Source organism: Somniosus microcephalus, chromosome 28 (assembly GCF_052327205.1).
Source record: "Somniosus microcephalus isolate GS21.2 chromosome 28, FLI_Smic_1.0, whole genome shotgun sequence".
NCBI classification, from domain to species: domain Eukaryota; kingdom Metazoa; phylum Chordata; class Chondrichthyes; order Squaliformes; family Somniosidae; genus Somniosus; species Somniosus microcephalus.
The window spans coordinates 5,006,151-5,032,269 of record NC_141014.1 but is presented as its reverse complement, the minus strand read 5'-3'; the positions used below and the strand labels follow the sequence as shown (position 1 = coordinate 5,032,269).

General features: G+C 54.0%; 1 protein-coding gene across 1 annotated transcript; it reads left to right on the top strand.

The window, feature by feature from the left end:
* Positions 1 to 1,939: 1,939 nt before the first annotated feature.
* Positions 1,940 to 17,711, top strand: tomm22 (translocase of outer mitochondrial membrane 22 homolog (yeast)). Its single transcript, XM_085969427.1, has 4 exons — positions 1,940 to 2,086; positions 11,234 to 11,352; positions 16,265 to 16,382; positions 17,158 to 17,711. Exons 1-4 carry the CDS (start codon positions 2,021 to 2,023, stop codon positions 17,233 to 17,235), a joined length of 381 nt encoding a protein of 126 aa, XP_085825553.1. The 5' UTR covers positions 1,940 to 2,020; the 3' UTR covers positions 17,236 to 17,711.
* The last annotated feature ends 8,408 nt before the right edge of the window (positions 17,712 to 26,119 follow it).

Genomic DNA, 26,119 nt, shown 5'->3' with positions numbered 1-26,119 from the left:
CAGGCGTACCTAAAAGTGAGGTGCCAACCTGGTTTAGCTATAACACAGGACTACAAGCATGCTAAACAATGGAAACAGCATGCTATAGACAGAGCTAACCGATCCCACAATCAACGGATCAGATCAAAGCTCTGCAGTCCTGCCACATCGAGTCGTCAATGGAGATGGACCATTAAACAACTAACAGGAAGAGGAGGAGGCTCCATGAATATCCCCATCCTCGATGCTGGTGGAACCGAGCATGTGAGTGCAAAAGGCAAGGCTGAAGCGTTTGCAACCATCTTCAGCCAGAAGTGCCGAGTGAATGATCCATCTCGGCCTCCTCCTGCAGTCCCCACCATCACAGAAGTCAGTCTTCAGCCAATTCGATTCACTCCACGTGACATCACGAAACGGCTGAGCGCACTGGATACAGCAAAGGCCCCGACAACATCCCGGCTGTCGTGCTGAAGACTTGTGCTCCAGAACTAGCCGCACCTCTAGCCAAGCTGTTCCAGTACAGCTACAACACTGGCATCTATCCGACAATGTGGAAAATTGCCCAGGTATGTCCTGACACAAAACGCAGGACAAATCCAACCCGGCCAATTACCGCCCCATCAGTCTACTCTCAATCATCAGCAAAGTGATGGAAAGTGTCATCGACAGTGCTATCAAGCGGCACTTACTCAGCAATAACCTGCTCACTGATGCCCAGTTTGGGTTCTGCCAAGACTACTCGGCTCCCGACCTCATTACAGCCTTGGTCCAAACATGGACAATGGAGCTGAATTCCAGAGGTGAGGTGAGAGTGACTGCCCTTGACATTAAGGCAGCATTTGACCGAATGTGGCATCAAGGAGCCCGAGTAAAACTGAAGTCAATGGGAATCGGGGTGGGGGGAAACTCTCCACTGGCTGGAGTCATACCGAGCACAAAGGAAGATGGTTGTGGTGGTTGGAGGCCGAGTGATCAAGAGGTTGGTCTCTTGGAGAAAATAAGGACTGAATTAATATAATTGATGCCCTCTGCTCTCTTTCTATTTCCGGACACACCGGGGCTCCCACTGAATAAAGAAAGACTTTTATTTATATAGCGCCTTTCACAACCACCGGATATCTCAAAGTGCTTTACAGCCAATAAAGTACTTTTTGAAATAACAACAGAAAATGCTGGAAAAACTCAGCAGGTCAGGCAACATCCGTGGAGAGAAATTTGAGTTGACGTTTCGGGTTGGACCCTTCTTCAAAACTGGAAAGAAAAGAAACTAGATCGGAGGCAGGGCTGCGATCGGACAAAAGAATAAAAGAAACAAAAGAAATAAAAGAGATTAGAAGCTAGACGAGATAGTAATAGGCTGGGATTAGGTGTAAAGTGTGATGGCAGGGCAAAAGATAGCTGCCAGGTGTGAGAGAGAAACAAAAGGAAAGGGGGGGGGGGGAAAGGAGTGGAACAATTACAAGAGAAAATGAAATGGGGGCCGAGCTTATGATCTGAAAAGTACTTTTTGAAGTGGAGTCACTGTTGTAATGTGAACTGAAACAGCAAATACAAATAGTCCAATCGGATTTACCCCCATGGTTGCAGCATTCAGGGGAGAGGAGAACATTTTCTGATGCAGCGAGTTGTTGTGATCTGGAACGCGCTGTGTGAAAGGGCGGTGGAGGCAGATTCAGGAGTAACTTTCAAAAGGGAATTGGGTAAATACTTGAAGGGGAGAAATTTACAGGGCCATGGGGATAGAGCAGGAGAGTGGGACTGATTGGATAGCTTTCTCAAAGGGCCAGCACAGGCATGGTGGGCCGAATGGCCTCCTTCTGTGTTGTTTGAATTTATCATTCTAACTTTTGCCGAAGTGTTTTCAGTGAAAATAATGTGGCAGGTGCTCCTCCCGCCGGCGGGGGCGCTGCGGTTCACTTCTCCTGCCGGCGGGGGCGCTGCGGTTCACTTCTCCTGCCGGCGGGGGCGCTGCGGTTGGGTCCTCCGGGCGGAGTGCGCAGGCGCGGCCGGGTCTAGTGCAGTGAGGTGGTCGGCGGGCAAAATGGCGGAGGAGCAGATCGTGGAGCGGCGGAGCGAGCTGGAGGAGGAAATCGAGGACGATGATGAGGTGAGCGGCTGGACCCCGGCTCGGGGCTTGTGTGAGGCCTGGCCCGGGCTCTGAGTGTGTCCAGAACCCCAGTCCGGGCAGGGGGAGTGAGCCGCGGCCCCACTCCCGGGACTCACTCATCACCCGGCGGGATGGTGACCCGGGGGTGGCGGTTCTTCAGCCCCGCCACAAGCTCCGTTCCCCAGCCCTCTGTCTGAGGCTGACCCGCACTGTTCACAACCTTGGGGTCATATTTGACCCCGAGATGAGCTTCTGACCACATATCCGCAGCATGACTGAGACCGCCTACTTCCACCTCCGTAACATCGCCCATCTCCGCCCCTGCCTCAGCTCATCCGCTGCTGAAACCCTCATCCATGCCTTTGTTACCTCTAGACTTGACTATTCCAACACACTCCTGGCCGGCCTCCCACATTCCACCCTACGTAAACCTGAGGTCATCCAAAACTCGACTGCCCGTGTCCTAACTCGCACCAAGTCCCTGTGTTCGCTGACCTACATTGGCTCCAGGTTAAGCAGCACCTCGATTTCAAAATTCTCATCCTTGTTTTCAAATCCCTCCATGGCCTCGCCTCTCCCTATCTCTGTAATCTCCTCCAGCCCCACAAACCCCCCCGAGATATTTGCGCTCCTCTAATTCTGGCCTCTTGAGCATCCCCAACTTCCTTCTCTCTGCCATTGGTGGCCGTGCCTTTAGCTCCCTAAGCTCTGGAATTCCCTCATTAAGCCTATCAACCTCTCCTCCTTTAAGACACTCCTTAAAATGAACTGTTTGGTCCCCTGTCCTCTATAGGATTACATAGGATATATGGCACACAAACAGGCCATTTGGCCCAACCAGTCCATAGAAAAATATATGAGCACGCATCGGCCATTCGGCCCTTCGAGCCTGCTCCGCCATTCAATATGATCATGGCTGATTCTCTATCTCAATACCATATTCCCGCGCTCTCCCCATACCCCTTGATGCCTTTTGTGTCTGGAAATCTATCGATCTCCTTCTTAAATATATTCAGTGACTTGGCCTCCACAGCCTTCTGTGGTAGAGAATTCCACAGGTTCACCACCCTCTGAGTGAAGAAATTTCTCCTCATCTCAGTCCTAAATGTCTTACCCCGTATCCTGAGATTGTGACCCCCTCGTTCTCGACCCCCCCCAGCCAGGGGAAACATCCTCCCTGCATCCAGTCTGTCCAGCCCTGTCAGAATTGTATACGTTTCAATGAGATTCCCTCTCAATCTTGTAAACTCATGAATACAGGCCGAGCCAACCCAATCTCTCCTCATACGACAGCCCTCCCATCCCAGGAATCAGTCTGGTGAACCTTCGCTGCACTCCCTCTATGGCAAGTATATCCTTTCTTAGGTAAGGAGACCAGGACTGCACACAGTACTCCAGGTGTGGTCTCACCAAGGCCCTGTATAACTGCAGTAAGACACCCTTGCTCCTGTACTCAAATCCTCTTGCAATGAAGGCCAACATACCATTTGCCTTCCTAACTGCTTGCTGCACCTGCATGTTTGCTTTCAGTGACTGGTGTACAAGGACACCCAGGTCCCTTTGTACATCAACATTTCTCAATCTAATCACCATTTAAATAATACTCTGCCTTTCTGTTTTTCCTACCGAAGTGGATAACGTCACATTTATCCACGTTATACTACATCTGCCATGTATTTGCCCACTCACTCAACTTGTCTAAATCGCCTTGAAGCCTCTTTGCATCCTCCTCACAACTCACAATCCCACCTACTTTCGTATCGTCGGCAAACTTGGAAATATTATATTTGGTTCCCTCATCCAAATCATTGATATATATTGTGAATAGCTGGGGCCCAAGCACTGATCCCTGCGGGACCCCACTAGTCACCGCCTGCCACCCTGAAAAAGACCCATTTATTCCTACTCTCTGTTTCCTGTCTGTTAACCAATTTTCAATCCATGCCAGTATATTACCCCCAATCCCATGTGCTTTAATTTTGCACACTAACCTCTTATGTGGGACTTTATCAAAGGCCTTCTGAAAATCCAAATACACCACATCCACTGGTTCTCCCTTATCTATTCTACCAGTTACATCCTCAAAAAACTCCAGTAGGTTTGTCAAACACAATTTCCCTTTCATAAATCCATGTTGACTTTGTCTAATCCCGTTGATATTTTCTAAGTGTCCTGTTATCACATCCTTTATAACAGACTCTAGCATTTTCCCTACTACTGCCGTTAGGCTAACCGGTCTGTAGTTCCTGGTTTTCTCTCTCTTTTTTAAATAGTGGGGTTACATTTGCCACCCTCCAATCTACAGGAACTGTTCCATAATCTATAGAATTTTGGAAGATGACAACCAATGCATCCACTATTTCCATGGCTACCTCTTTTAGTACTCGGGGATGCAGATTATCAGGCCCTGGGGATTTATCAGCTTTCAGTCCCATTAATTTCTCCAGCACTATTTTTTTACTAATACTAAGTTCCTTTAATTCCTCCTTCTCACTAGACCCTTGGTTCCCTAGCATTTCTGGGAAGTTATTTGTGTCCTCTTCCGTGAAGACACAACCAAAGTACAGGAAACTTTCTGATATCCGGCACTGACGGGACCGAGCTGGTGCCATAACATCAAAAGTGCCGGACATACCAGAGTTAATGTTTAAACATACAGAACTGAGAAGCTCCGTGTGAATCAACAAACCCTGTTGCTTAGCAACAGCTTCAAAACAGTCGGCTGCAGCTGCAAGCGTCTCTAGTTGAAGCTGTTGCTATAGCTACAGACCTTGCAGTGCCTGACTGGGGGGAAAAAAAAAGCAACGAGAACTAAAAAAACATAGAAAACGACTCCTGATTTTTGCCGTTAGATCGAGTATTCTGGACATATAACCTCCGGATAAACCAAAGTTTCCTGTACTTGTTTAATTGCCCTGCCATTTCCTTGTTCCCCATTATAAATTCTCCCGTTTCTGACTGTAAGGGACTTACATTTATCTTCACTAATCTTTTTCTTTTTACATATTTGTAGAAGCTTTTACAATCTGCTTTTATGTTCCTTGCAAGTTTACTCTCATACTCTATTTTTCCTCTCTTAATCAATCTCTTGGTCCTTTTTTGCTGAACTCTAAACTGCTGCCAATCCTCAGGCTTGCTACTTTTTCTGGAAACTTTATATGACTCCTTCGGATCTAATACTATCCTTAATTTCTTTTGTTAGCCATGGTTGGGCCGCTTTTCCTTTTGTGTTTTTGCACCAGAAAGGAATGTATAACTGTTGCAATTCATGCATTCGTTCCTTAAATGTTAGCCATTGCCTATCCACCGTCGTGCCTTTTAATGAAGCTCCCTGCCGGTGTTTAAGGTCCACTCGAGCCTCCTCCCGTCTTTCCTCATCTAACTCTATCAGCGTAACCCTCTATCCCCTTCCCCCTCATATGCTTATCTAACTGCCCCTTAAATGCATCGATACTATTCGCCTCAACCACTCCCTGTGGGAGCGAGTTCCACATTCTCACCACTCTCTGGGTAAAGACGTTTCTTCTGAATTCCCTATTGGATTTCTTGGTGACTATCTTATATTGATGGCCTCCAGTTTTTTTTTAAAATTTGTTTTTATGGGATGTGGGTGTCGCTGACAAGGCCGGCATTTATTGCCCATCCCGAGTTGCCCTTGAGAAGGTGGTGGTGAGCCGCCTTCTTGAACCGCTGCAGTCCGTGTGGTGAAGGTGCTCCCACAGTGCTGTTAGGGAGGGAGTGCCAGGATTTTGACCCAGCGACGATGAAGGATCGGCGATATATTTCTAAGTCAGGATGGTGTGTGACTTGGAGGGGAACTTGGAGGTGGTGGTGTTCCCATGCACCTGCTGCCCTTGTCCTTCTAGGTGGAAGAGGTCGCGGGTTTGGGAGGTGCTGCCGAAGAAGCCTTGGCGAGTTGCTGCAGTGCATCTTGTAGATGGTCCACACTGCAGACACGGTACGCCGGTGGTGGAGGGAGTGAATGCTTAAGGTGGTGGACGGGGTGCCGATCAAGCGGGCTGCTTTATCCTGGATGGTGTCGAGCTTCTTGAGTGTTGTTGGAGCTGCACTCATCCAGGCAAGTGGAGAGTATTCCATCACACTCCTGACTTGTGCCTTGTAGATGGTGGAAAGGCTTTGGGGAGTCAGGAGGTGAGACACTCGCCACAGAATACCCAGCCTCTGACCTGCTCTTGTTGCCACAGTATTTATGTGGCTGGTCCGGTTAAGTTTCTGATCAATGGTGACTCCCAGGATGTTGATGGTGGGGGATTCAGCGATGGTAATGCCATGGAATGTCAAGGGGAGGTGGTTAGACTCTCGCTTGTTGGAGATAGTCATTGCCTGGCACTTCTGTGGCGCGAATGTTACCTGCCACTTATCAGCCCAAGCCTGAACGTCATCCAGGTCTTGTTGCATGCGGGCATGGACTGCTTCATTATCTGAGGAGTTGTGAATGGCGCTGAACACTGTGCAGTCATCAGCGAACATCCCCATTTCTGACCTTATGCTCTTCCCCACAAGTGGAAACATTCTCTCTCTATCCACTCGATCAAAACCTTTCATCATTTTTAAAGACCTCTATTAGGTCACCCCTCAGCCTTTTTTCAAGAGAAAAGAGACCCAGCCTGTTCATCCTTTCCTGATATGTATACCCTCGCATTTCTGGTATCATCCTCGTAAATCTTCTCTGCACCCCCTCCAGTGTCTCTATATCCTTTTTATAATATGGTGACCAGAACTGTACACAGTGCTCCAAGTGTGGTCTAACCAAGGTTCGATACAGGTTTAGCATAACTTCCCTACTTTTCAATTCTATCCCTCTAGAAATAAACCCTAGTGGTTGGTTTGCTGTTTTATGGCCTTGTTAACCTGCGTCACAACTTTTAGTGATTTGTGTATTTGTACTCCGAGATCCCTTTGTTCCGCTACCCCACCTAGACTCGCACCCTCCAAGTGATAAGTGACCTCCCTATTCTTTCTACCAAAATGTAATACCTCACATTTATCTGTGTTGAACTTCATTTGCCAATTCTATGCCCATTCTGGAAGTTTATTAATGTCCTCCTCTAATTTGTTGCAGTCCTCAGTATTGACTATCCCTGCCTCAATTTGGTGTCATCCGCAAATTTAGAAATTGTCTTTTTGGTTCCAAAGTCTAAATTGTTGATGTAAATTGTGAACAGCAGTGGTCCCAGCACTGATCCTGTGGAACACCATAACCCACCTTCGGCCACTGTGAATAGCTGCCCTTTACTCCCACTCTCTGCTTTCTGTCCTGAAGCCAGCTAGCAATCCATTCTGCTACTCGTCCCCTGACTCCGCATTCTCTGACCTTGTTCATCAGTCTATTATGGGGTACCTTATCGAAGGCCTTTTGAAAATCCAGATAAATTAAATCTACTGTTTTACCATTGTCTACTCTCTTGTTATCTGTACAAAAAATTCAGTGAGGTTGGTCAAGCAAGACTTTCCCTTTGGAAATCCACGCTGACTATTCATTACTGTTTTTGGTTTCTAGATATTGTATTTTCTCCTTTAGTAGGGATTTCATGATTTTTCCTGCCACCGATGTTAAGCTGACTGATCTATCGTTCCCTGGACATGTTCAATCCTCCTTCTTAAATATCGGTATTACGTTAGCTCCACCAGTCCTCTGGCACTACACCTTTTTCAAACGAATTATTAAATATGTGTAGTAACGCCTCTGCTATCTCTCCCCTAGATTAGTTTTAAATGCGTGGATGTAATCCGTCCGGACCAGGGATTTTATCCTCTTTGAGTTTGATTAGTTTATTTAATATATCCCCTCGTTTTATTTTAAATGCACTGATCTCGTCCCAATATGTCCTTATGTGGCTCGGTGTCAAACATTGTTATTTGCTCCTGTGAAGCCCCTCGGGAGGTTTTACTACATTAAAGGTGGTTTATAAAAGTGACTTGTTCCGGGGGCCGAGATTACAGTTGGATTGATCTCTGAGACAAGGCCCTTGCCTGGTGGCCGTATTCCTGTCCCAGCTTGTGCTGTTAACAGTCTGGCACTGAACAGTTCGGTGCTGGATCACCCTGTGGAGCAGCTGGCTTTATCTGGCACAGCGAGAACGGTCAGTAGGCCTGGGGAACAGGCGGCCCCCATTCCGTGGCCTCCCAACAAGAATTTGCCTTCGTGGATATGAGTTTCTGGCTCGTGGCGTAGATTGCCACTCGCTCCCCTTCACACTCCCTCACCACCCCTCGCTCCTGCTCACTGCCCTTCGCTCCTCCCGCTCTCCTTCATCCTCCCTCACCACCCCTCGCTCCTGCTCACTGCCCTTCGCTCCTCCCGCTCTCCTTCACACTCCCTCACCACCCCTCGCTCCTGCTCGCTGCCCTTCGCTCCTCCCGCTCTCCTTCACACTCCCTCACCACCCCTCGCTCCTGCTCACTGCCCTTCGCTCCTCCCGCTCTCCTTCACACTCCCTCACCACCCCTCGCTCCTGCTCGCTGACCTTCGCTCCTCCCACTCTCCTTCACACTCCCTCACCACCCCTCGCTCCTGCTCCCTGCCCTTCGCTCCTCCCGCTCTCCTTCACACTCCCTCACCACCCCTCGCTCCTGCTCACTGCCCTTCGCTCCTCCCGCTCTCCTTCACACTCCCTCACCACCCCTCGCTCCTGCTCGCTGCCCTTCGCTCCTCCCGCTCTCCTTCACACTCCCTCACCACCCCTCGCTCCTGCTCACTGCCCTTCGCTCCTCCCGCTCTCCTTCACACTCCCTCACCACCCCTCGCTCCTGCTCACTGCCCTTCGCTCCTCCCGCTCTCCTTCACCCTCCCTCACCACCCCTCGCTCCTGCTCACCGCCCTTCGCTCCTCCCGCTCTCCTTCACCCTCCCTCACCACCCCTCGCTCCTGCTCACTGCCCTTCGCTCCTCCCGCTCTCCTTCACCCTCCCTCACCACCCCTCGCTCCTGCTCACCGCCCTTCGCTCCTCCCGCTCTCCTTCACACTCCCTCACCACCCCTCGCTCCTCCCGCTCTCCTTCGCGCTCCCTCACCACCCCTCGCTCCTCCCGCTCTCCTTCACACTCCCTCACCACCCCTCGCTCCTCCCGCTCTCCTTCACGCTCCCTCACCACCCCTCGCTCCTGCTCACTGCCCTTCGCTCCTCCCGCTCTCCTTCACACTCCCTCACCACCCCTCGCTCCTGCTCACTGCCCTTCGCTCCTCCCGCTCTCCTTCACACTCCCTCACCACCCCTCGCTCCTGCTCACTGCCCTTCGCTCCTCCCGCTCTCCTTCACACTCCCTCACCACCCCTCGCTCCTGCTCACTGCCCTTCGCTCCTCCCGCTCTCCTTCATCCTCCCTCACCACCCCTCGCTCCTGCTCACTGCCCTTCGCTCCTCCCGCTCTCCTTCACCCTCCCTCACCACCCCTCGCTCCTGCTCACTGCCCTTCGCTCCTCCCGCTCTCCTTCACACTCCCTCACCACCCCTCGCTCCTGCTCACTGCCCTTCGCTCCTCCCGCTCTCCTTCACCCTCCCTCACCACCCCTCGCTCCTGCTCACCGCCCTTCGCTCCTCCCGCTCTCCTTCACCCTCCCTCACCACCCCTCGCTCCTGCTCACTGCCCTTCGCTCCTCCCGCTCTCCTTCACACTCCCTCACCACCCCTCGCTCCTGCTCGCTGCCCTTCGCTCCTCCCGCTCTCCTTCACCCTCCCTCACCACCCCTCGCTCCTCCCGCTCTCCTTCACACTCCCTCACCACCCCTCGCTCCTGCTCACTGCCCTTCGCTCCTCCCGCTCTCCTTCACACTCCCTCACCACCCCTCGCTCCTGCTCACCGCCCTTCGCTCCTCCCGCTCTCCTTCACACTCCCTCACCACCCCTCGCTCCTGCTCACTGCCCTTCGCTCCTCCCGCTCTCCTTCACACTCCCTCACCACCCCTCGCTCCTCCCGCTCTCCTTCACACTCCCTCACCACCCCTCGCTCCTCCCGCTCTCCTTCACACTCCCTCACCACCCCTCGCTCCTGCTCCCTGCCCTTCGCTCCTCCCGCTCTCCTTCACACTCCCTCACCACCCCTCGCTCCTGCTCCCTGCCCTTCGCTCCTCCCGCTCTCCTTCACACTCCCTCACCACCCCTCGCTCCTGCTCACTGCCCTTCGCTCCTCCCGCTCTCCTTCACCCTCCCTCACCACCCCTCGCTCCTGCTCACTGCCCTTCGCTCCTCCCGCTCTCCTTCACACTCCCTCACCACCCCTCGCTCCTGCTCGCTGCCCTTCGCTCCTCCCGCTCTCCTTCACCCTCCCTCACCACCCCTCGCTCCTCCCGCTCTCCTTCACACTCCCTCACCACCCCTCGCTCCTGCTCACTGCCCTTCGCTCCTCCCGCTCTCCTTCACACTCCCTCACCACCCCTCGCTCCTGCTCACCGCCCTTCGCTCCTCCCGCTCTCCTTCACACTCCCTCACCACCCCTCGCTCCTGCTCACTGCCCTTCGCTCCTCCCGCTCTCCTTCACACTCCCTCACCACCCCTCGCTCCTCCCGCTCTCCTTCACACTCCCTCACCACCCCTCGCTCCTCCCGCTCTCCTTCACACTCCCTCACCACCCCTCGCTCCTGCTCCCTGCCCTTCGCTCCTCCCGCTCTCCTTCACACTCCCTCACCACCCCTCGCTCCTGCTCCCTGCCCTTCGCTCCTCCCGCTCTCCTTCACACTCCCTCACCACCCCTCGCTCCTGCTCACTGCCCTTCGCTCCTCCCGCTCTCCTTCACCCTCCCTCACCACCCCTCGCTCCTGCTCACTGCCCTTCGCTCCTCCCGCTCTCCTTCACACTCCCTCACCACCCCTCGCTCCTGCTCCCTGCCCTTCGCTCCTCCCGCTCTCCTTCACACTCCCTCACCACCCCTCGCTCCTGCTCACTGCCCTTCGCTCCTCCCGCTCTCCTTCACCCTCCCTCACCACCCCTCGCTCCTGCTCACTGCCCTTCGCTCCTCCCGCTCTCCTTCACACTCCCTCACCACCCCTCGCTCCTGCTCGCTGCCCTTCGCTCCTCACGCTCCCTCACGTTCCCCAAGTGCTGGGTGTACCAGTGCTGGTGTCACAATCCTGGTGCTGCAGTGTTCTATTTATCAAAGGGTTAATTCAGCTGAACCTCCTATGCTTGCAGCTCGATGAATCCCTCGGGGAACGGCTATGGGGTTTGACCGAGATGTTCCCTGAGGGCATGCGAAACGCCTCTGGGATCGCCGTAGACTGCTCTGTGACACTGGCCAAGAAATTCTACAAGTACGTGGTGGTGCGGTGGGGTATCCGGGTACGGCGGTGCGGTGAGGTATCCGGGTACGGCGGTGCGGTGGGGTATCCGGGGACGGCGGTGCGGTGAGGTATCCGGGGACGGCGGTGCGGTGAGGTATCCGGGTACGGCGGTGCGGTGAGGTATCCGGGTACGGCGGTGCGGTGAGGTATCCGGGTACGGCGGTGCGGTGAGGTATCCGGGGACGGCGGTGCGGTGAGGTATCCGGGTACGGCGGTGCGGTGAGGTATCCGGGTACGGCGGTGCGGTGAGGTATCCGGGTACGGCGGTGCGGTGAGGTATCCGGGTACGGCGGTGCGGTGGGGTATCTGGGTACGGCGGTGCGGTGAGGTGTCCGGGTACGGCGGTGCGGTGAGGTGTCCGGGTACGGCGGTGCGGTGAGGTATCCGGGTACGGCGGTGCGGTGAGGTATCCGGGTACGGCGGTGCGGTGAGGTATCCGGGAACGGCGGTGCGGTGAGGTATCCGGGTACGGCGGTGCGGTGAGGTATCCGGGTACGGCGGTGCGGTGAGGTATCCGGGTACGGCGGTGCGGTGAGGTATCCGGGTACGGCGGTGCGGCGAGGTATCCGGGTACGGCGGTGCGGCGGGGTATCCGGGAACGGCGGTGCGGCGGGGTATCCGGGAACGGCGGTGCGGTGAGGTATCCGGGTACGGCGGTGCGGTGAGGTATCCGGGTACGGCGGTGCGGTGAGGTGTCCGGGTACGGCGGTGCGGTGAGGTGTCCGGGTACGGCGGTGCGGTGAGGTGTCCGGGAACGGCGGTGCGGTGAGGTATCCGGGTACGGCGGTGCGGTGAGGTATCGGGGAACGGCGGTGCGGTGAGGTATCCGGGTACGGCGGTGCGGTGAGGTATCCGGGTACGGCGGTGCGGTGAGGTATCGGGGAACGGCGGTGCGGTGAGGTATCCGGGTACGGCGGTGCGGTGAGGTATCCGGGTACGACGGTGCGGTGGGGTATCCGGGTACAGCGGTGCCGTGGGGTACCTTGGAATGGCAGAGCGTGATAGGATTGTTTAAATCTGGAACGTACTACTTGATTTGGGCATGTCCTTGAAGGGGACTAATTTGCAGGGTTACGGGGAAAAAGCTGGGGTGTGGGACTAAATTGACAGCTCTTTCAAAGAGCTGGCACAGGTGTGACGGGCCGAATGGCCTCCTTCTGTGCTGTAAGATTCTATGAAAACTAGGGAATTAGAAGCACAAATTCAGCTTCAAGGGTATGACATGGTGGCCATCACCGAAACCGTCTACAAGCTGGGCATGACTGCGAGACAGATATTGCAGGTTATAAGGTCTTTAGAAAGCACAGGGACATTGGAAAAGGAGGAGGTGTAGCAACATTGAGAAGGGACACTATTACAGCATTAGAAAGTGAGGATATCAGTAAGGGTGAGCGGGCAGTAGAAACTCTCTTGGTGGGGGGGGGGGGGGGGTGTGAATGGAGGAATAGAAAAGGATGTAAGACCTAAGAACATAAGAATTCGAAGCAGGAGTAGCCCGTAGGGCTCCTCGAGCCTGCTCCGCCATTCATGGCTGATCTTTGACCTCAACTCCACTTCCCCGCCCGATCCCCACTTTGGTGGGAGTTGTCTACAAACCTCCAGATAGCAGTGATGAAGTAGTGGGATACATAAACACGGAGATCAGAGAAGCTTGTTGCAAAAGCAGAGTGGTTATAACGGGAGACTTTAACTTTCACACAGACTGGGGGAAGCAGAACAGCTCGAGTCTCAAAGGCAGTGAGTTTCTGGAGTGTATCCGGGGCAGTTTTCAGGAACATTATGTTCTTGACCCAACACGAGGACAGGCCATACTAGAGTTAGTAATGAGTAATGAGCCTGATTTAGTCAAAAGTCTAATGGTAAGGGAACACCTAAGTAACAGTGACCATAATAGAGGGGGAGAAAGTGAGTCACAAACCAAAGTTTTAAATGTAGGTAAGGTGAACTTTGGAGGGGTCAGGCAGGAATTGACCCCAATAGACTGGGCAGAAATGTTAACGGATAACACTATCGATGAACAGTGGATATAAACAGAAAATACTGCAAATACTCAGCAGGTCAGGCAGCATCTGTGCAGAGAGGAGCAGAGTTAATGTTTCAGGTCAGTTGGGTATAGGAGATTAAGGGGTGATGTCAGGAAACACTTCTTCACACAAGGATTAGTGGAAATCTGGAACTCTTCCCCCCAAAAGCTGTTGAGGCTGGGGGTCAATTGAAAATTCTAAAACTGAGATTGATAGATTTTTGGTGGGCAAGGGTATTAAGGGTTACAGAACCAAGGCAGGAAAATGGAGTTAAGATACAGATCAGCCAGGATCTAATTGAATGGTGCAACAGGCTCGAGGGGCTGAATAGATTCATAGAATGGTTACAGCACAAAAGGAGGCCATTCAGCCCATCGAGCCCGTTCCGGCTCCCTGCAAGAGCACTTCAGCTAATCCCACTCTCCCGCCCTTTCCCCGTAGCCCTGCAAATTGTTTTCCTTCAGGTACTTATCCAACTCCCTGTTGAAAGCCGAGATTGAATCTGCCTCCACCACCCTCTCGGGCAGCGCGTTCCAGATCATAACCACTCACTGTGTGAAAAAGTTTTTCCTCATGTCGCCTTTGGTTCTTCTGCCAATCACCTTAAATCTCGACCCTTCCGCCAATGGGAACAGTTTCTCTCTATCTACTCTGTCTAGACCCCTCATGATTTTGAACACCTCTATCAAATCTCCTCTTAATCTTCTCTGCCCTAAGGAGAAAAACCCCAGCTTCTCCAGTCTATCCACGTAACTGAAGTCCCTCATCCCTGGAACCGTTCTTGTAAATCTTTTCTGCACCCTCTCTAAGGCCTTCACATCCTTCCTAAAGTGCGGTGCCCAGAATTGGACACAATACTCCAGTTGTGGCCAAACCAGTGTTTTATAAAGGTTCCTTGCTTTTGTACTCTCTGCCTCTATTTATGAAGCCCAGGATCCTGTAAGCTTGTTTAACCGCTTTCTCAACCTGCCCTGCCACCTTCAACAGTTTGTGCACACATACACCCCCAGGTCGCTCTGTTCCTGCACCCCCTTTAGGATTGTACATTTAGTTTATATTGCCGCCTCTCCTCGTTCTTCCTACCACAATGTATCACTTTGCATTTCTCTGCCACGTGTCTGTCCACTCCACCAGCCTGTCTGTCTTCTTGAAGTCTATCCCTATCCTTCTCATTGTGTCTTCTGCAAATTTTGAAATGGTGCCCTGTACACCCAAGTCCAAATCATTATTTAAATCAAGAAAAGCAGTGGTCCTAGTACCGACCCCTGGGAACACCACTGTATACCTTCCTCCAGTCTGAAAAACAAGCGTTCACCACTACTCTCTGTTTCCTGTCACTGAGCCAATTCCGTATCCATGCAGCCACTGACCCTTTTATTCCATGGGCTTCAACTTTGCTGGCAAACCTATTATGTGGCACTTTATCAAACACCTTTTGGAAGTCCATGTACATGTCAACCGCATTTCCCTCATCAACCCTCTCTGTTACCTCATTAAAAAACTCGATCAAATTAGTTAAACACGATTTGCCTTTAACAAATCTGTGCTGGCTTTCCTCAGTTAATTCACACTTTCGTTAATTTTGTCCCGAATTATCGTTTCTAAAAGCTTCCCCGCCATCGAGGTTAAGCTGACTGGCCTGTAGTTGCTGGGTTTATCATTGCACCCTTTTTTTGAATAAGGATGTAACATTTGCAATTCTCCAGTCCTCTGGCACCAGTCCCGCATCCACACGGGATTGGAAGATTATGGCCAGTACCGCCGCAATTTCCACCTTTACTTCCCTCAGTATCCCAGGATGCATCTCATCCAGTCCTGGTGATTTATCTACTTTAAGTACAGCCAGCCTTCCTAATACCTCCTCTTTATCCATTTTTATTCCATCCAGTATCTCTTCTACCTCCTCCTTCACTATGTCTATGGCAGTATCTTCTTCCTTGGTGAAGACAGATGCAAAGTACTTGTTTAGCACCTCTGCCTCCATGTGCGGGTCTCCGTTTTGGTCCCTAGTCAGCCCCACCCCTCCTCTTACTACCCATTTACTATTTATATGCCTATAGAAGACTTTTGAATTCCCTTTTATGTTAGCTGCCAGTCTATTCTCATACTCTCTCTTTGTCCCTCTTATTTTCTTTTTCACTTCCCCTCTGAACTTTCTGTATTCAGCCTGTACCTGGCCTACTCCTGTTTCTAGCATCTTGGACACGAACCATCTCCTCCACGACTTGGCTTTAAATCCAGGTGTGACTAGTGAGATGAACGCCTGCTCTGTCTGCTGGGTGTGAGGGTTGGCATCGAAAGTGTTTGGGCAGTGAGGCCACAGCACGAACTGATCTAAGGCAGCACTAATCAGCAACCTGAGAGAGAAAGAAGCTCAAGAGATGGGCCAAAATGGCCTCTATCTGCACTGTGGGGTTTCTGTGATTCTGTGATCTCTAGGGTGGGAAAATTGCTGCTATTGTGAGGTTGGGGCTGAAGCACAATGTTGGGACAGTGTAGAGGGAGCTCTACTCTGTATCTAACCCGTGCTGTACCTGCCCTGGGAGTGTTTGATGGGACAGTGTAGAGGGAGCTTTACTCTGTATCTAACCGGTGCTGTACCTGCCCTGGGAGTGTTTGATGGGACAGTGTAGAGGGAACTTTACTCTGTATCTAACCCGTGCTGTACCTGCCCTGGGAGTGTTTGATGGGACAGTGTAGCGGGAGCTTTACTCTGTATTTAACCCCTGGCATCACGCCCTGTAACCCAGTCCTGGGATTTCCATGGTGTGTATAGGGGAGACGGTGCCTGCTGTGCTCAGTGTGAGAGGCGAGGAGGTCTGGTGTTCTGCGGTGTTTGACTCGGTGATGTTTTCTAGGCTCACACGGGCGGCTCTGTGGGTGGGAACCACGTCCTTCATGATCCTGATCCTGCCGGTGGTGTTTGAAACTGAGAAACTACAACTAGAACAGCAGCAAATCCAACAACAGAGACAGGTACGGAGTGGGGGGGGCGGGGCTGGGGCAGGGAATGGGCACGGGGGTGGGCATGGGGGGGCTGGGCAGGGCAGGGCGCTGGGGAGGGGGGCACAAGGGATGGGCTGGGCACTGGGGAGGGGGCACAGGGCACAGGAGACTTAAGGGGTGAGCATGGGGCAGGCAAAAGGGAGGTGTAAGGCAGTGGACACGGATTGGATGGTATGGGCACCTGATGAGCTGGGGAGATGGCAGGTGTGCACTGTGGGTTTAGAGTGGGTGAGGAAAGGAATTTACACGTGAAATGAGCGAGTGAACTGGGCTGGGTGGATGGCAGCCAGGTGGAGTGTGCAGGTTGGTGAAGGCACAGATGGTATGGTGCGGGCAAGGGACCCTGAGACATGGTGTGATACTCAGGAGTTTGGTGCAAGAGTGGAGGACAGGAGAGGCGGGAGGAGAGGGTTAGCGGGTGGGGGGTTGGTTGTGGGACCTGGTTGTGGGGGGCGAGTTGTGGGACAGGTGGGTGGGGGGGGTTGTGTTATGGCGGGGGGTTGCGGGACGTGGTGTGGGAAGGTTGGGGTGGGGGGTGCAAGGGTGTGGGGGCGAGGTGGGTGGTGTGGTGCTGGGTGAGGGGTTTGTGGGGCAGGGATTGTGAGACGGGATGTGTGGGTTACGGGACGGGCCGGAGGTGGAACGGAAGGTGGGTGTTGCGGGGGGGGGCAGGGTCAGAGTGTATGTGATTTTTTTTTTTGTACAGTTTAATTTCTGTTCTAATCTGATGGTTTTTTGCTCACAGATCCTGTTGGGTCCGAACACGGGATTGTCTGGCGGAATGCCAGGAATGCTGCCATCGCCAGTTCCAGGGAAAATATAATGGATCAGATGCCCCAAGCGGGAACTGCTGGTGGAAGGGGGAGCGGCTAGGGGGAGTTGGTGTACTTTGAGGGGAAGCGATTTGAGACCATGAACAGATGCTGTGTCTGCAGCCCGTCGCCAGGGAGACTGGAGTTAGCCCTCAGTGTTCACCTCTGGACCAATTGAAGGCCGGATACACTGAACAACCCGTCTGTGAACACTGTCAGCTGGCTGGGGGAGGGAGGGGGGGGGGAATCGGGACTTAAATCTGCTGGATCAGTCATGGGAGGGGCAGGGGGCAGCTCGATGGGTTCTCTGAGCCCTGTTACTAATGAACTACAACCCGTGTGTGTCACAGGCATCTTCCATCACCATCAGTCATTCCTTCAGGCACCGATTGTTTGCGCATGAAGTCATTTTCGGCAGGTTGGGGGCTCAGCTGTGTCCAGTGGAGGGGTGTGGGGCGACAGCTGTGTCCAGTGGAGGGGTGTGGGGGGACAGTTGTGTCCAGTGGAGGGGTGTGGGGGACAGCTGTGTCCAGTGGAGGGGTGTGGGGTGACAGCTGTGTCCAGTGGAGGGGTGTGGGGGAGACAGCTGTGTCCCAGTGGAGGGGTGTGGGGGACAGCTGTGTCCAGTGGAGGGGTGTGGGGGAGACAGCTGTGTCCCAGTGGAGGGGTGTGGGGGAGACAGCTGTGTCCAGTGGAGGGGTGTGGGGGGACAGCTGTGTCCAGTGGAGGGGTGTGGGGCGACAGCTGTGTCCAGTGGAGGGGTGTGGGGGAGACAGCTGTGTCCAGTGGAGGGGTGTGGGGGACAGCTGTGTCCAGTGGAGGGGTGTGGGGGACAGCTGTGTCCAGTGGAGGGGTGTGGGGGACAGCTGTGTCCAGTGGAGGGGTGTGGGGGACAGCTGTGTCCCAGTGGAGGGGTGTGGGGCGACAGCTGTGTCCAGTGGAGGGGTGTGGGGCGACAGCTGTGTCCCAGTGGAGGGGTGTGGGGGACAGCTGTGTCCAGTGGAGGGGTGTGGGGCGACAGCTGTGTCCCAGTGGAGGGGTGTGGGGGACGGCTGTGTCCAGTGGAGGGGTGTGGGCGACAGCTGTGTCCCAGTGGAGGGGTGTGGGGGGACAGCTGTGTCCAGTGGAGGGGTGTGGGGGACAGCTGTGTCCAGTGGAGGGGTGTGGGGGACAGCTGTGTCCAGTGGAGGGGTGTGGGGGGACGGCTGTGTCCAGTGGAGGGGTGTGGGGTGACAGCTGTGTCCAGTGGAGGGGTGTGGGGGACAGCTGTGTCCAGTGGAGGGGTGTGGGGGACGGCTGTGTCCAGTGGAGGGGTGTGGGGGACAGCTGTGTCCAGTGGAGGGGTGTGGGGGACAGCTGTGTCCAGTGGAGGGGTGTGGGGTGACAGCTGTGTCCAGTGGAGGGGTGTGGGGGACAGCTGTGTCCAGTGGAGGGGTGTGGGGGACAGCTGTGTCCAGTGGAGGGGTGTGGGGGACAGCTGTGTCCCAGTGGAGGGGTGTGGGGCGACAGCTGTGTCCAGTGGAGGGGTGTGGGGCGACAGCTGTGTCCAGTGGAGGGGTGTGGGGCGACAGCTGTGTCCCAGTGGAGGGGTGTGGGGGACGGCTGTGTCCAGTGGAGGGGTGTGGGGGGACAGCTGTGTCCCAGTGGAGGGGTGTGGGGGGACAGCTGTGTCCAGTGGAGGGGTGTGGGGGACAGCTGTGTCCAGTGGAGGGGTGTGGGGGACGGCTGTGTCCAGTGGAGGGGTGTGGGGCGACAGCTGTGTCCAGTGGAGGGGTGTGGGGGGACAGCTGTGTCCAGTGGAGGGGTGTGGGGGACAGCTGTGTCCAGTGGAGGGGTGTGGGGGACGGGTGTGTCCCAGTGGAGGGGTGTGGGGCGACAGCTGTGGTCCAGTGGAGGGGTGTGGGGGACGGCTGTGTCCAGTGGAGGGGTGTGGGGTGACAGCTGTGTCCAGTGGAGGGGTGTGGGGGACAGCTGTGTCCAGTGGAGGGGTGTGGGGGACGGCTGTGTCCCAGTGGAGGGGTGTGGGGGACAGCTGTGTCCAGTGGAGGGGTGTGGGGGACGGCTGTGTCCCAGTGGAGGGGTGTGGGGGGACGGCTGTGTCCAGTGGAGGGGTGTGGAGGACGGCTGTGTCCAGTGGAGGGGTGTGGGGAACGGCTGTGTCCAGTGGAGGGGTGTGGGGGACAGCTGTGTCCAGTGGAGGGGTGTGGGGGACGGCTGTGTCCAGTGGAGGGGTGTGGGGGACGGCTGTGTCCAGTGGAGGGGTGCGGGGGACGGCTGTGTCCAGTGGGGGACGGCTGTGTCCAGTGGAGGGGTGTGGGGGACAGCTGTGTCCAGTGGAGGGGTGTGGGGGACGGCTGTGTCCAGTGGGGGACGGCTGTGTCCAGTGGAGGGGTGTGGGGGACAGCTGTGTCCAGTGGGGGACGGCTGTGTCCAGTGGAGGGGTGTGGGGGACGGCTGTGTCCAGTGGAGGGGTGTGGGGGACGGCTGTGTCCAGTGGAGGGGTGTGGGGCGACAGCTGTGTCCAGTGGAGGGGTGTGGAGGACGGCTGTGTCCAGTGGAGGGGTGTGGGGCGACAGCTGTGTCCAGTGGAGGGGTGTGGGGGACGGCTGTGTCCTGTGGAGGGGTGTGGGGGACGGGTGTGTCCAGTGGAGGGGTGTGGGGGACGGGTGTGTCCAGTGGAGGGGTGTGGGGGACGGGTGTGTCCAGTGGAGGGGTGTGGGGGACGGGTGTGTCCAGTGGAGGGGTGTGGGGGACGGCTGTGTCCCAGGTCTAGGCTGCACCTGCTCACTGTGAACATCTCACCTCGGGAGCTGAGCAAATCCCGTGTCTGTCTGTGCGCCCCCCCCCCCCCAGACTGACGCAGAGCGGGAGGGAGTTGCAAGTACTGCGGGGATATTAATCTGCGATGGCTCTGGCACAAAGACGGTGTTGGTGCCTGCGGTGATTCATGGGCACGGCTGTGACACGCTGCCCCCAGAGCCCGGGTAGAGGGCCAGTGCCTCACCACAGTAAGAGATGTGCCTTCTTCCTTCAGCCTGACCTCTCCCTCCAAATCTGGGAGATGGGTGGGCCGTCTGGGCTGCTTGGCTCCCGCCCGCTGTGACGGGTGAGGTGGGGACCTGGCCGGGGTGGATCACTAGAGTGCAGGGTGCAGCAGCCCGGGCGGACTGCCCTTCATTGAATGCACCTGAGACTGGGGAATCCTCCACTACACTTCACACAGATGGAATCAGTTTGAACACGCTGCCTGCAGAAATGGTGTAAAGTTACTGTTGAACTGTTTGACTTGTACTTGTGGTTTAATAAACTCTTGATGCCGGATTGTGAGGGATTGAATCTTCCTAATTACAGAGGAGCGAGCTCCAGCAGCAGTCGGGCCCAGGTTAGCGGTCTGCTGCACTCGGGGGTGGTGGGGAGGGGTTCAGGGTCCTTCGGGCCTTCTGAAGTGGCCGACCGTGCCAAGTAAAGTGATTGGGATAAGGCCCAGCACCTGCACAGGGCCGCGAGGGATGGGCAGAAGATGCTGCCTTGCCCACTGGCAGCGCCCATGGAGCGTGGCTCACGGAGGGGCACTCGCTTGTCCGGTTGGGCCTTTCACTAACGAACAATTCGATAAGCGGTAACGTGATCTTGGACAGTGGGGTATTGCCTCTGAAGTTCGGGTCCAAATGCAGCCCAGTGATGGGATGAATCTCGGCCTCTGCTGGCTGCACATGCCCAGTGTGGGTGTTTTCGTTCTAGTTCTGTGGCTAGAAGCCCAAAGTGCTAAATTGCCTCTAATTCAGACCAATTGGCAATCTCGGTGGGGAATGGAATGCTATCACACTGGAGTAATAGGGTATGGTCTGATGTTGGTGCTCATGCACCTCATTGGGACAATGTAGAGGGAGCTTTACTCTGTATCTAACCCGTGCTGTACCTGCCCTGGGAGTGTTTGATGGGACAGTGTAGAGGGAGCTTTACTCTGTATCTAACCCGTGCTGTACCTGCCCTGGGAGTGTTTGATGGGACAGTGTAGAGGGAGCTTTACTCTGTATCTAACCTGTGCTGTACCTGCCCTGGGAGTGTTTGATGGGACAGTGTAGAGGGAGCTTTACTCTGTATCTAACCCGTGCTGTACCTGCCCTGGGAGTGTTTGATGGGACAGTGTAGAGGGAGCTTTACTCTGTATCTAACCTGTGCTGTACCTGCCCTGGGAGTGTTTGATGGGACAGTGTAGAGGGAGCTTTACTCTGTATCTAACCCGTGCTGTACCTGTCCTGGGAGTGTTTGATGGGACAGTGTAAAGGGAGCTTTACTCTGTATCTAACCCGTGTTGTACCTGCCCTGGGAGTGTTTGATGGGACAGTGTAGAGGGTGCTTTACTCTGTATCTAACCCGTGCTGTACCTGCCCTGGGAGTGTTTGATGAGACAGTGTAGAGGGAGCTTTACTCTGTATCTAACCTGTGCTGTACCTGCCCTGGGAGTGTTTGATGGGACAGTGTAGAGAGAGCGTTACTCTGTATCTAACCCGTGCTGCACCTGCCCTGGGAGTGTTTGATGGGACAGTGTAGAGGGAGCTTTACTCTGTATCTAACCCGTGCTGTACCTGCCCTGGGAGTGTTTGATGGGGACAGTGTAGAGGGAGCTTTACTCTGTATCTAACCCGTGCTGTACCTGCCCTGGGAGTGTTTGATGGGACAGTGTAGAGGGAGCTTTACACTGTATCTAACCCGTGCTGTACCTGCCCTGGGAGTGTTTGATGGGACAGAGTAGAGGGAGCTTTACTCTGTATCTAACCCGTGCTGCACCTGCCCTGGGAGTGTTTGATGGGACAGTGTAGAGGGAGCTTTACTCTGTATCTAACCCGTGCTGTTCCTGCCCTGGGAGTGTTTGATGGGACAGTGTAGAGGGAGCTTTACTCTGTATCTAACCCATGCTGTACCTGCCCTGGGAGTGTTTGATGGGGACAGTGTAGAGGGAGCTTTACTCTGTATCTAACCCATGCTGTACCTGCCCTGGGAGTGTTTGATGGGATAGTGTAGAGGGAGCTTTACTCTGTATCTAACCCGTGCTGTACCTGCCCTGGGAGTGTTTGATGGGACAGTGTAGAGGGAGCTTTACTCTGTATCTAACCCATGCTGTACCTGCCCTGGGAGTGTTTGATGGGACAGTGTAGAGGGAGCTTTACTCTGTATCTAACCCGTGCTGTACCTGCCCTGGGAGTGTTTGATGGGACAGTGTAGAGGGAGCTTTACTCTGTATCTAACCCGTGCTGTGCCTGCCCTGGGAGTGTTTGATGGGACAGTGTAGAGGGAGCTTTACTCTGTATCTAACCCGTGCTGTACCTGCCCTGGGAGTGTTTGATGGGACAGTGTAGAGGGAGCTTTACTCTGTATCTAACCCATGCTGTACCTGCCCTGGGAGTGTTTGATGGGGACAGTGTAGAGGGAGCTTTACTCTGTATCTAACCCATGCTGTTCCTGCCCTGGGAGTGTTTGATGGGACAGTGTAGAGGGAGCTTTACTCTGTATCTAACCCGTGCTGTACCTGCCCTGGGAGTGTTTGATGGGGACAGTGTAGAGGGAGCTTTACTCTGTATCTAACCCATGCTGTACCTGCCCTGGGAGTGTTTGATGGGGATAGTGTAGAGGGAGCTTTACTCTGTATCTAACCCATGCTGTACCTGCCCTGGGAGTGTTTGATGGGGACAGTGTAGAGGGAGCTTTACTCTGTATCTAACCCATGCTGTACCTGCCCTGGGAGTGTTTGATGGGATAGTGTAGAGGGAGCTTTACTCTGTATCTAACCCGTGCTGTACCTGCCCTGGGAGTGTTTGATGGGACAGTGTAGAGGGAGCTTTACTCTGTATCTAACCCATGCTGTACCTGCCCTGGGAGTGTTTGATGGGACAGTGTAGAGGGAGCTTTACTCTGTATCTAACCCGTGCTGTACCTGCCCTGGGAGTGTTTGATGGGACAGTGTAGAGGGAGCTTTACTCTGTATCTAACCCGTGCTGTGCCTGCCCTGGGAGTGTTTGATGGGACAGTGTAGAGGGAGCTTTACTCTGTATCTAACCCGTGCTGTACCTGCCCTGGGAGTGTTTGATGGGACAGTGTAGAGGGAGCTTTACTCTGTATCTAACCCATGCTGTACCTGCCCTGGGAGTGTTTGATGGGGACAGTGTAGAGGGAGCTTTACTCTGTATCTAACCCATGCTGTTCCTGCCCTGGGAGTGTTTGATGGGACAGTGTAGAGGGAGCTTTACTCTGTATCTAACCCGTGCTGTACCTGCCCTGGGAGTGTTTGATGGGGACAGTGTAGAGGGAGCTTTACTCTGTATCTAACCCATGCTGTACCTGCCCTGGGAGTGTTTGATGGGACAGTGTAGAGGGAGCTTTACTCAGTATCTAACCTGTGCTGTACCTGCCCTGGGAGTGTTTGATGGGGACAGTGTAGAGGGAGCTTTACTCTGTATCTAACCCATGCTGTACCTGCCCTGGGAGTGTTTGATGGGACAGTGTAGAGGGAGCTTTACTCAGTATCTAAGCCATGCTGTACCTGTCCTGAGAGACTGACACTGTGTCTGAAATGGAATGAATTTCAATCCCAGCTTGATGAGCAGAAGAAAACAACAAAGATTTATATCGTGCCTTTAAATGTAGAGACTTTGAGGGGTGACTAAAAGCTTGATCAACGAGGTGGGGTGCAGTGCAGTGCTGAGGGAATGCTGCACTGTCTGAGGTGCCGTCTTTTGGATGAGGCGTTAAACCGAGGCCCCCGTGCCCTCTCGGGTGGATGTAAATGATGCCATGTGACTATTGCGTAGACGAGCAAGGCAGTTCTCCCCAGTGTCCGGGGACCAATACCCTTCAACCAACATCACTTTAAAAAAAAAACCCAGATTACCTGGTCATTGCTGTTTGTGGGAGCCTGCTGTGGCAAATTGGTTGCCGTGGTTACTACATTACAAACGACTGCACTTCAAAAGTAATTTATTGGTTGTAAAGCACTGTGATGTCCTGAGGTGCCATATAAACACAAGTCTTTTAAAGCTGGAGAGAGGTAGAGGGGTCCAGGGAGGAAATTCCAGAGTGTGGCCTCATCGCAAAGTAAGGGACCCGACAATGGGCGTAAACCTGGGCCACACTGTTGCTGGACGATGCCAACGTGGCATTGAATACCTGCCTCTCCCCTTCATGTTGAATAGGAGTTTCCTGCATATCATTGTCCTGTGTACAGAGTAACTGCACTAGCAGCATAATGGTGACATGACAGTAACAGCAGATTAACAATCAGACAGACCTGGTAATGGCAGGAAGAGATGTCGTGTGCTAACTCCCATCAAGTCCCGTTCACCCATCTCCCCTGTGCTCACTGACCTCCTGGCTCCCGGTAACGCCTCGATTTTAAAATTCTTATCCTTGTTTTTAAATCCCTCCATGGCCTCGCCCCCTCCCTATTTCTGTAACCTCTAGCCCCACCACCCTCCCAGATCTCTGCACATCCCAGACATTCATCGCTCCACCATTGGCGGCCTGGGCCCTAAGCTCTGGCATTCCCCCTTTAACCCTCTACACCTCCTTTAAGATGCTCCTTAAAACCTACCTTTTTGACCAAGCTTTTGGTGATCTGCCCTAATCACCTTATGTGGCTCGGTGTCAAATTATGTTTGATAATCGTTCCTGTGACACGCCTTGGGATGTTTTACTACATTAAAGACGCTGTATAAATACAAGTTGTTGCTGGAGATGGTCTGGCTGCGAGGGGAGCCCAACCCTGTGATTCCCAGAACAGTCACTGTCCCTCGCACAGTGATTGGTTGGGACATATACATCCCCTGGAGCACCCACTGAACTGGGCTCAATGCTGACCCCTGACCTGGGCCTGCTGCAGATTGATAAAGTGGCAGAGGCGAAACCAGACAGTCATCGAATCTACACAGAAACAGGCCATTCGGCCCAACTAGTCTATGCCAGTGTTTATGCCCCACACGAGATTCTTCCCACCCCTCGTCCTCTCACCCCATCAGTATATCCTATTTCTTTCTCGTGTTTATCTCGCTTGCCCTTAAATGCATCTATGCTTTTCACCGCAACCACTCCCTGTGGTAGCAAATTCCACATTCTGGATGTTCCCCCCCTCGTGGGGAAATCTAGAACTCGGGGGCATAGTTTCAGAATAAAGGGTTGCTCTTTTAGAACTGAGATGAGGAGGAATTTCTTCTCTGAGGGTCGTAAATCTGGAATTCTCTGCCCCAGAGAGCCGTGGAGGCTGGGTCATTAAATACATTTAAGGTGGAGATAGACAGATTTTTGCAAAATAAGGGAGTGAAGGGTTATGGGGAGCGGGCAGGGAAGTGGCTTCGAGCCCAAGCTCAGCCACGATCTTATTGAATGGCGGAGCAGGCTCGAGGGGCCAAGTGGCCTATTCCTGCTCCTATTTCTTATGTTCTAACCACTCGCTGGGTAAAGACGTTTCTCCTGAATTCCCTATTGGATTTATTGATGGCTCCTAGTTTTGGTCTCCCCTCACAAGAGGAAATATCTCTACATCTATCTGATCAAACCTCTGCATACATTTTAAAGACCTGTATTAGGTCACGCCTGAGCCTTCTCTTTTCTAGAATTCAGACGAGAAAGTTGAATGTATGCAGTGTGTAACGCCTGTCTTCCCTTCTCCGCCCTGTCCCACACACCAGTCCGGGCCAGCCTTTGGGGATCTGCCTGGATGTTCAGGCCAGTAGCTCCTGACAAGAGGCAGTGCTCAAGTAGCGTCAGTCCCAGCTCGAGTGAACACCTCCCACCCTGGAGTGAGCCAGTGTACCGGAGCTCCTCCGCCTCCCACCCTGGAGTGAGCCGGTGTACCGGAGCTCCTCCGCCTCCCACCCTGGAGTGAGCCGGTGTGCCGGTGTA

What these genes read in the sequence shown, in the direction of transcription:
- tomm22 (XM_085969427.1), top strand. Translation starts at nt 2,021, where the DNA reads ATGGCGGAGGAGCAGATCGTGGAGCGGCGGAGCGAGCTGGAGGAGGAA. An exon ending in AAATCGAGGACGATGATGAG is followed by an intron (nt 2,087 to 11,233) that starts GTGAGCGGCTGG and finishes CTATGCTTGCAG; the next exon opens with CTCGATGAATCCCTCGGGGA. An exon ending in AAATCCAACAACAGAGACAG is followed by an intron (nt 16,383 to 17,157) that starts GTACGGAGTGGG and finishes TTTTGCTCACAG; the next exon opens with ATCCTGTTGGGTCCGAACAC.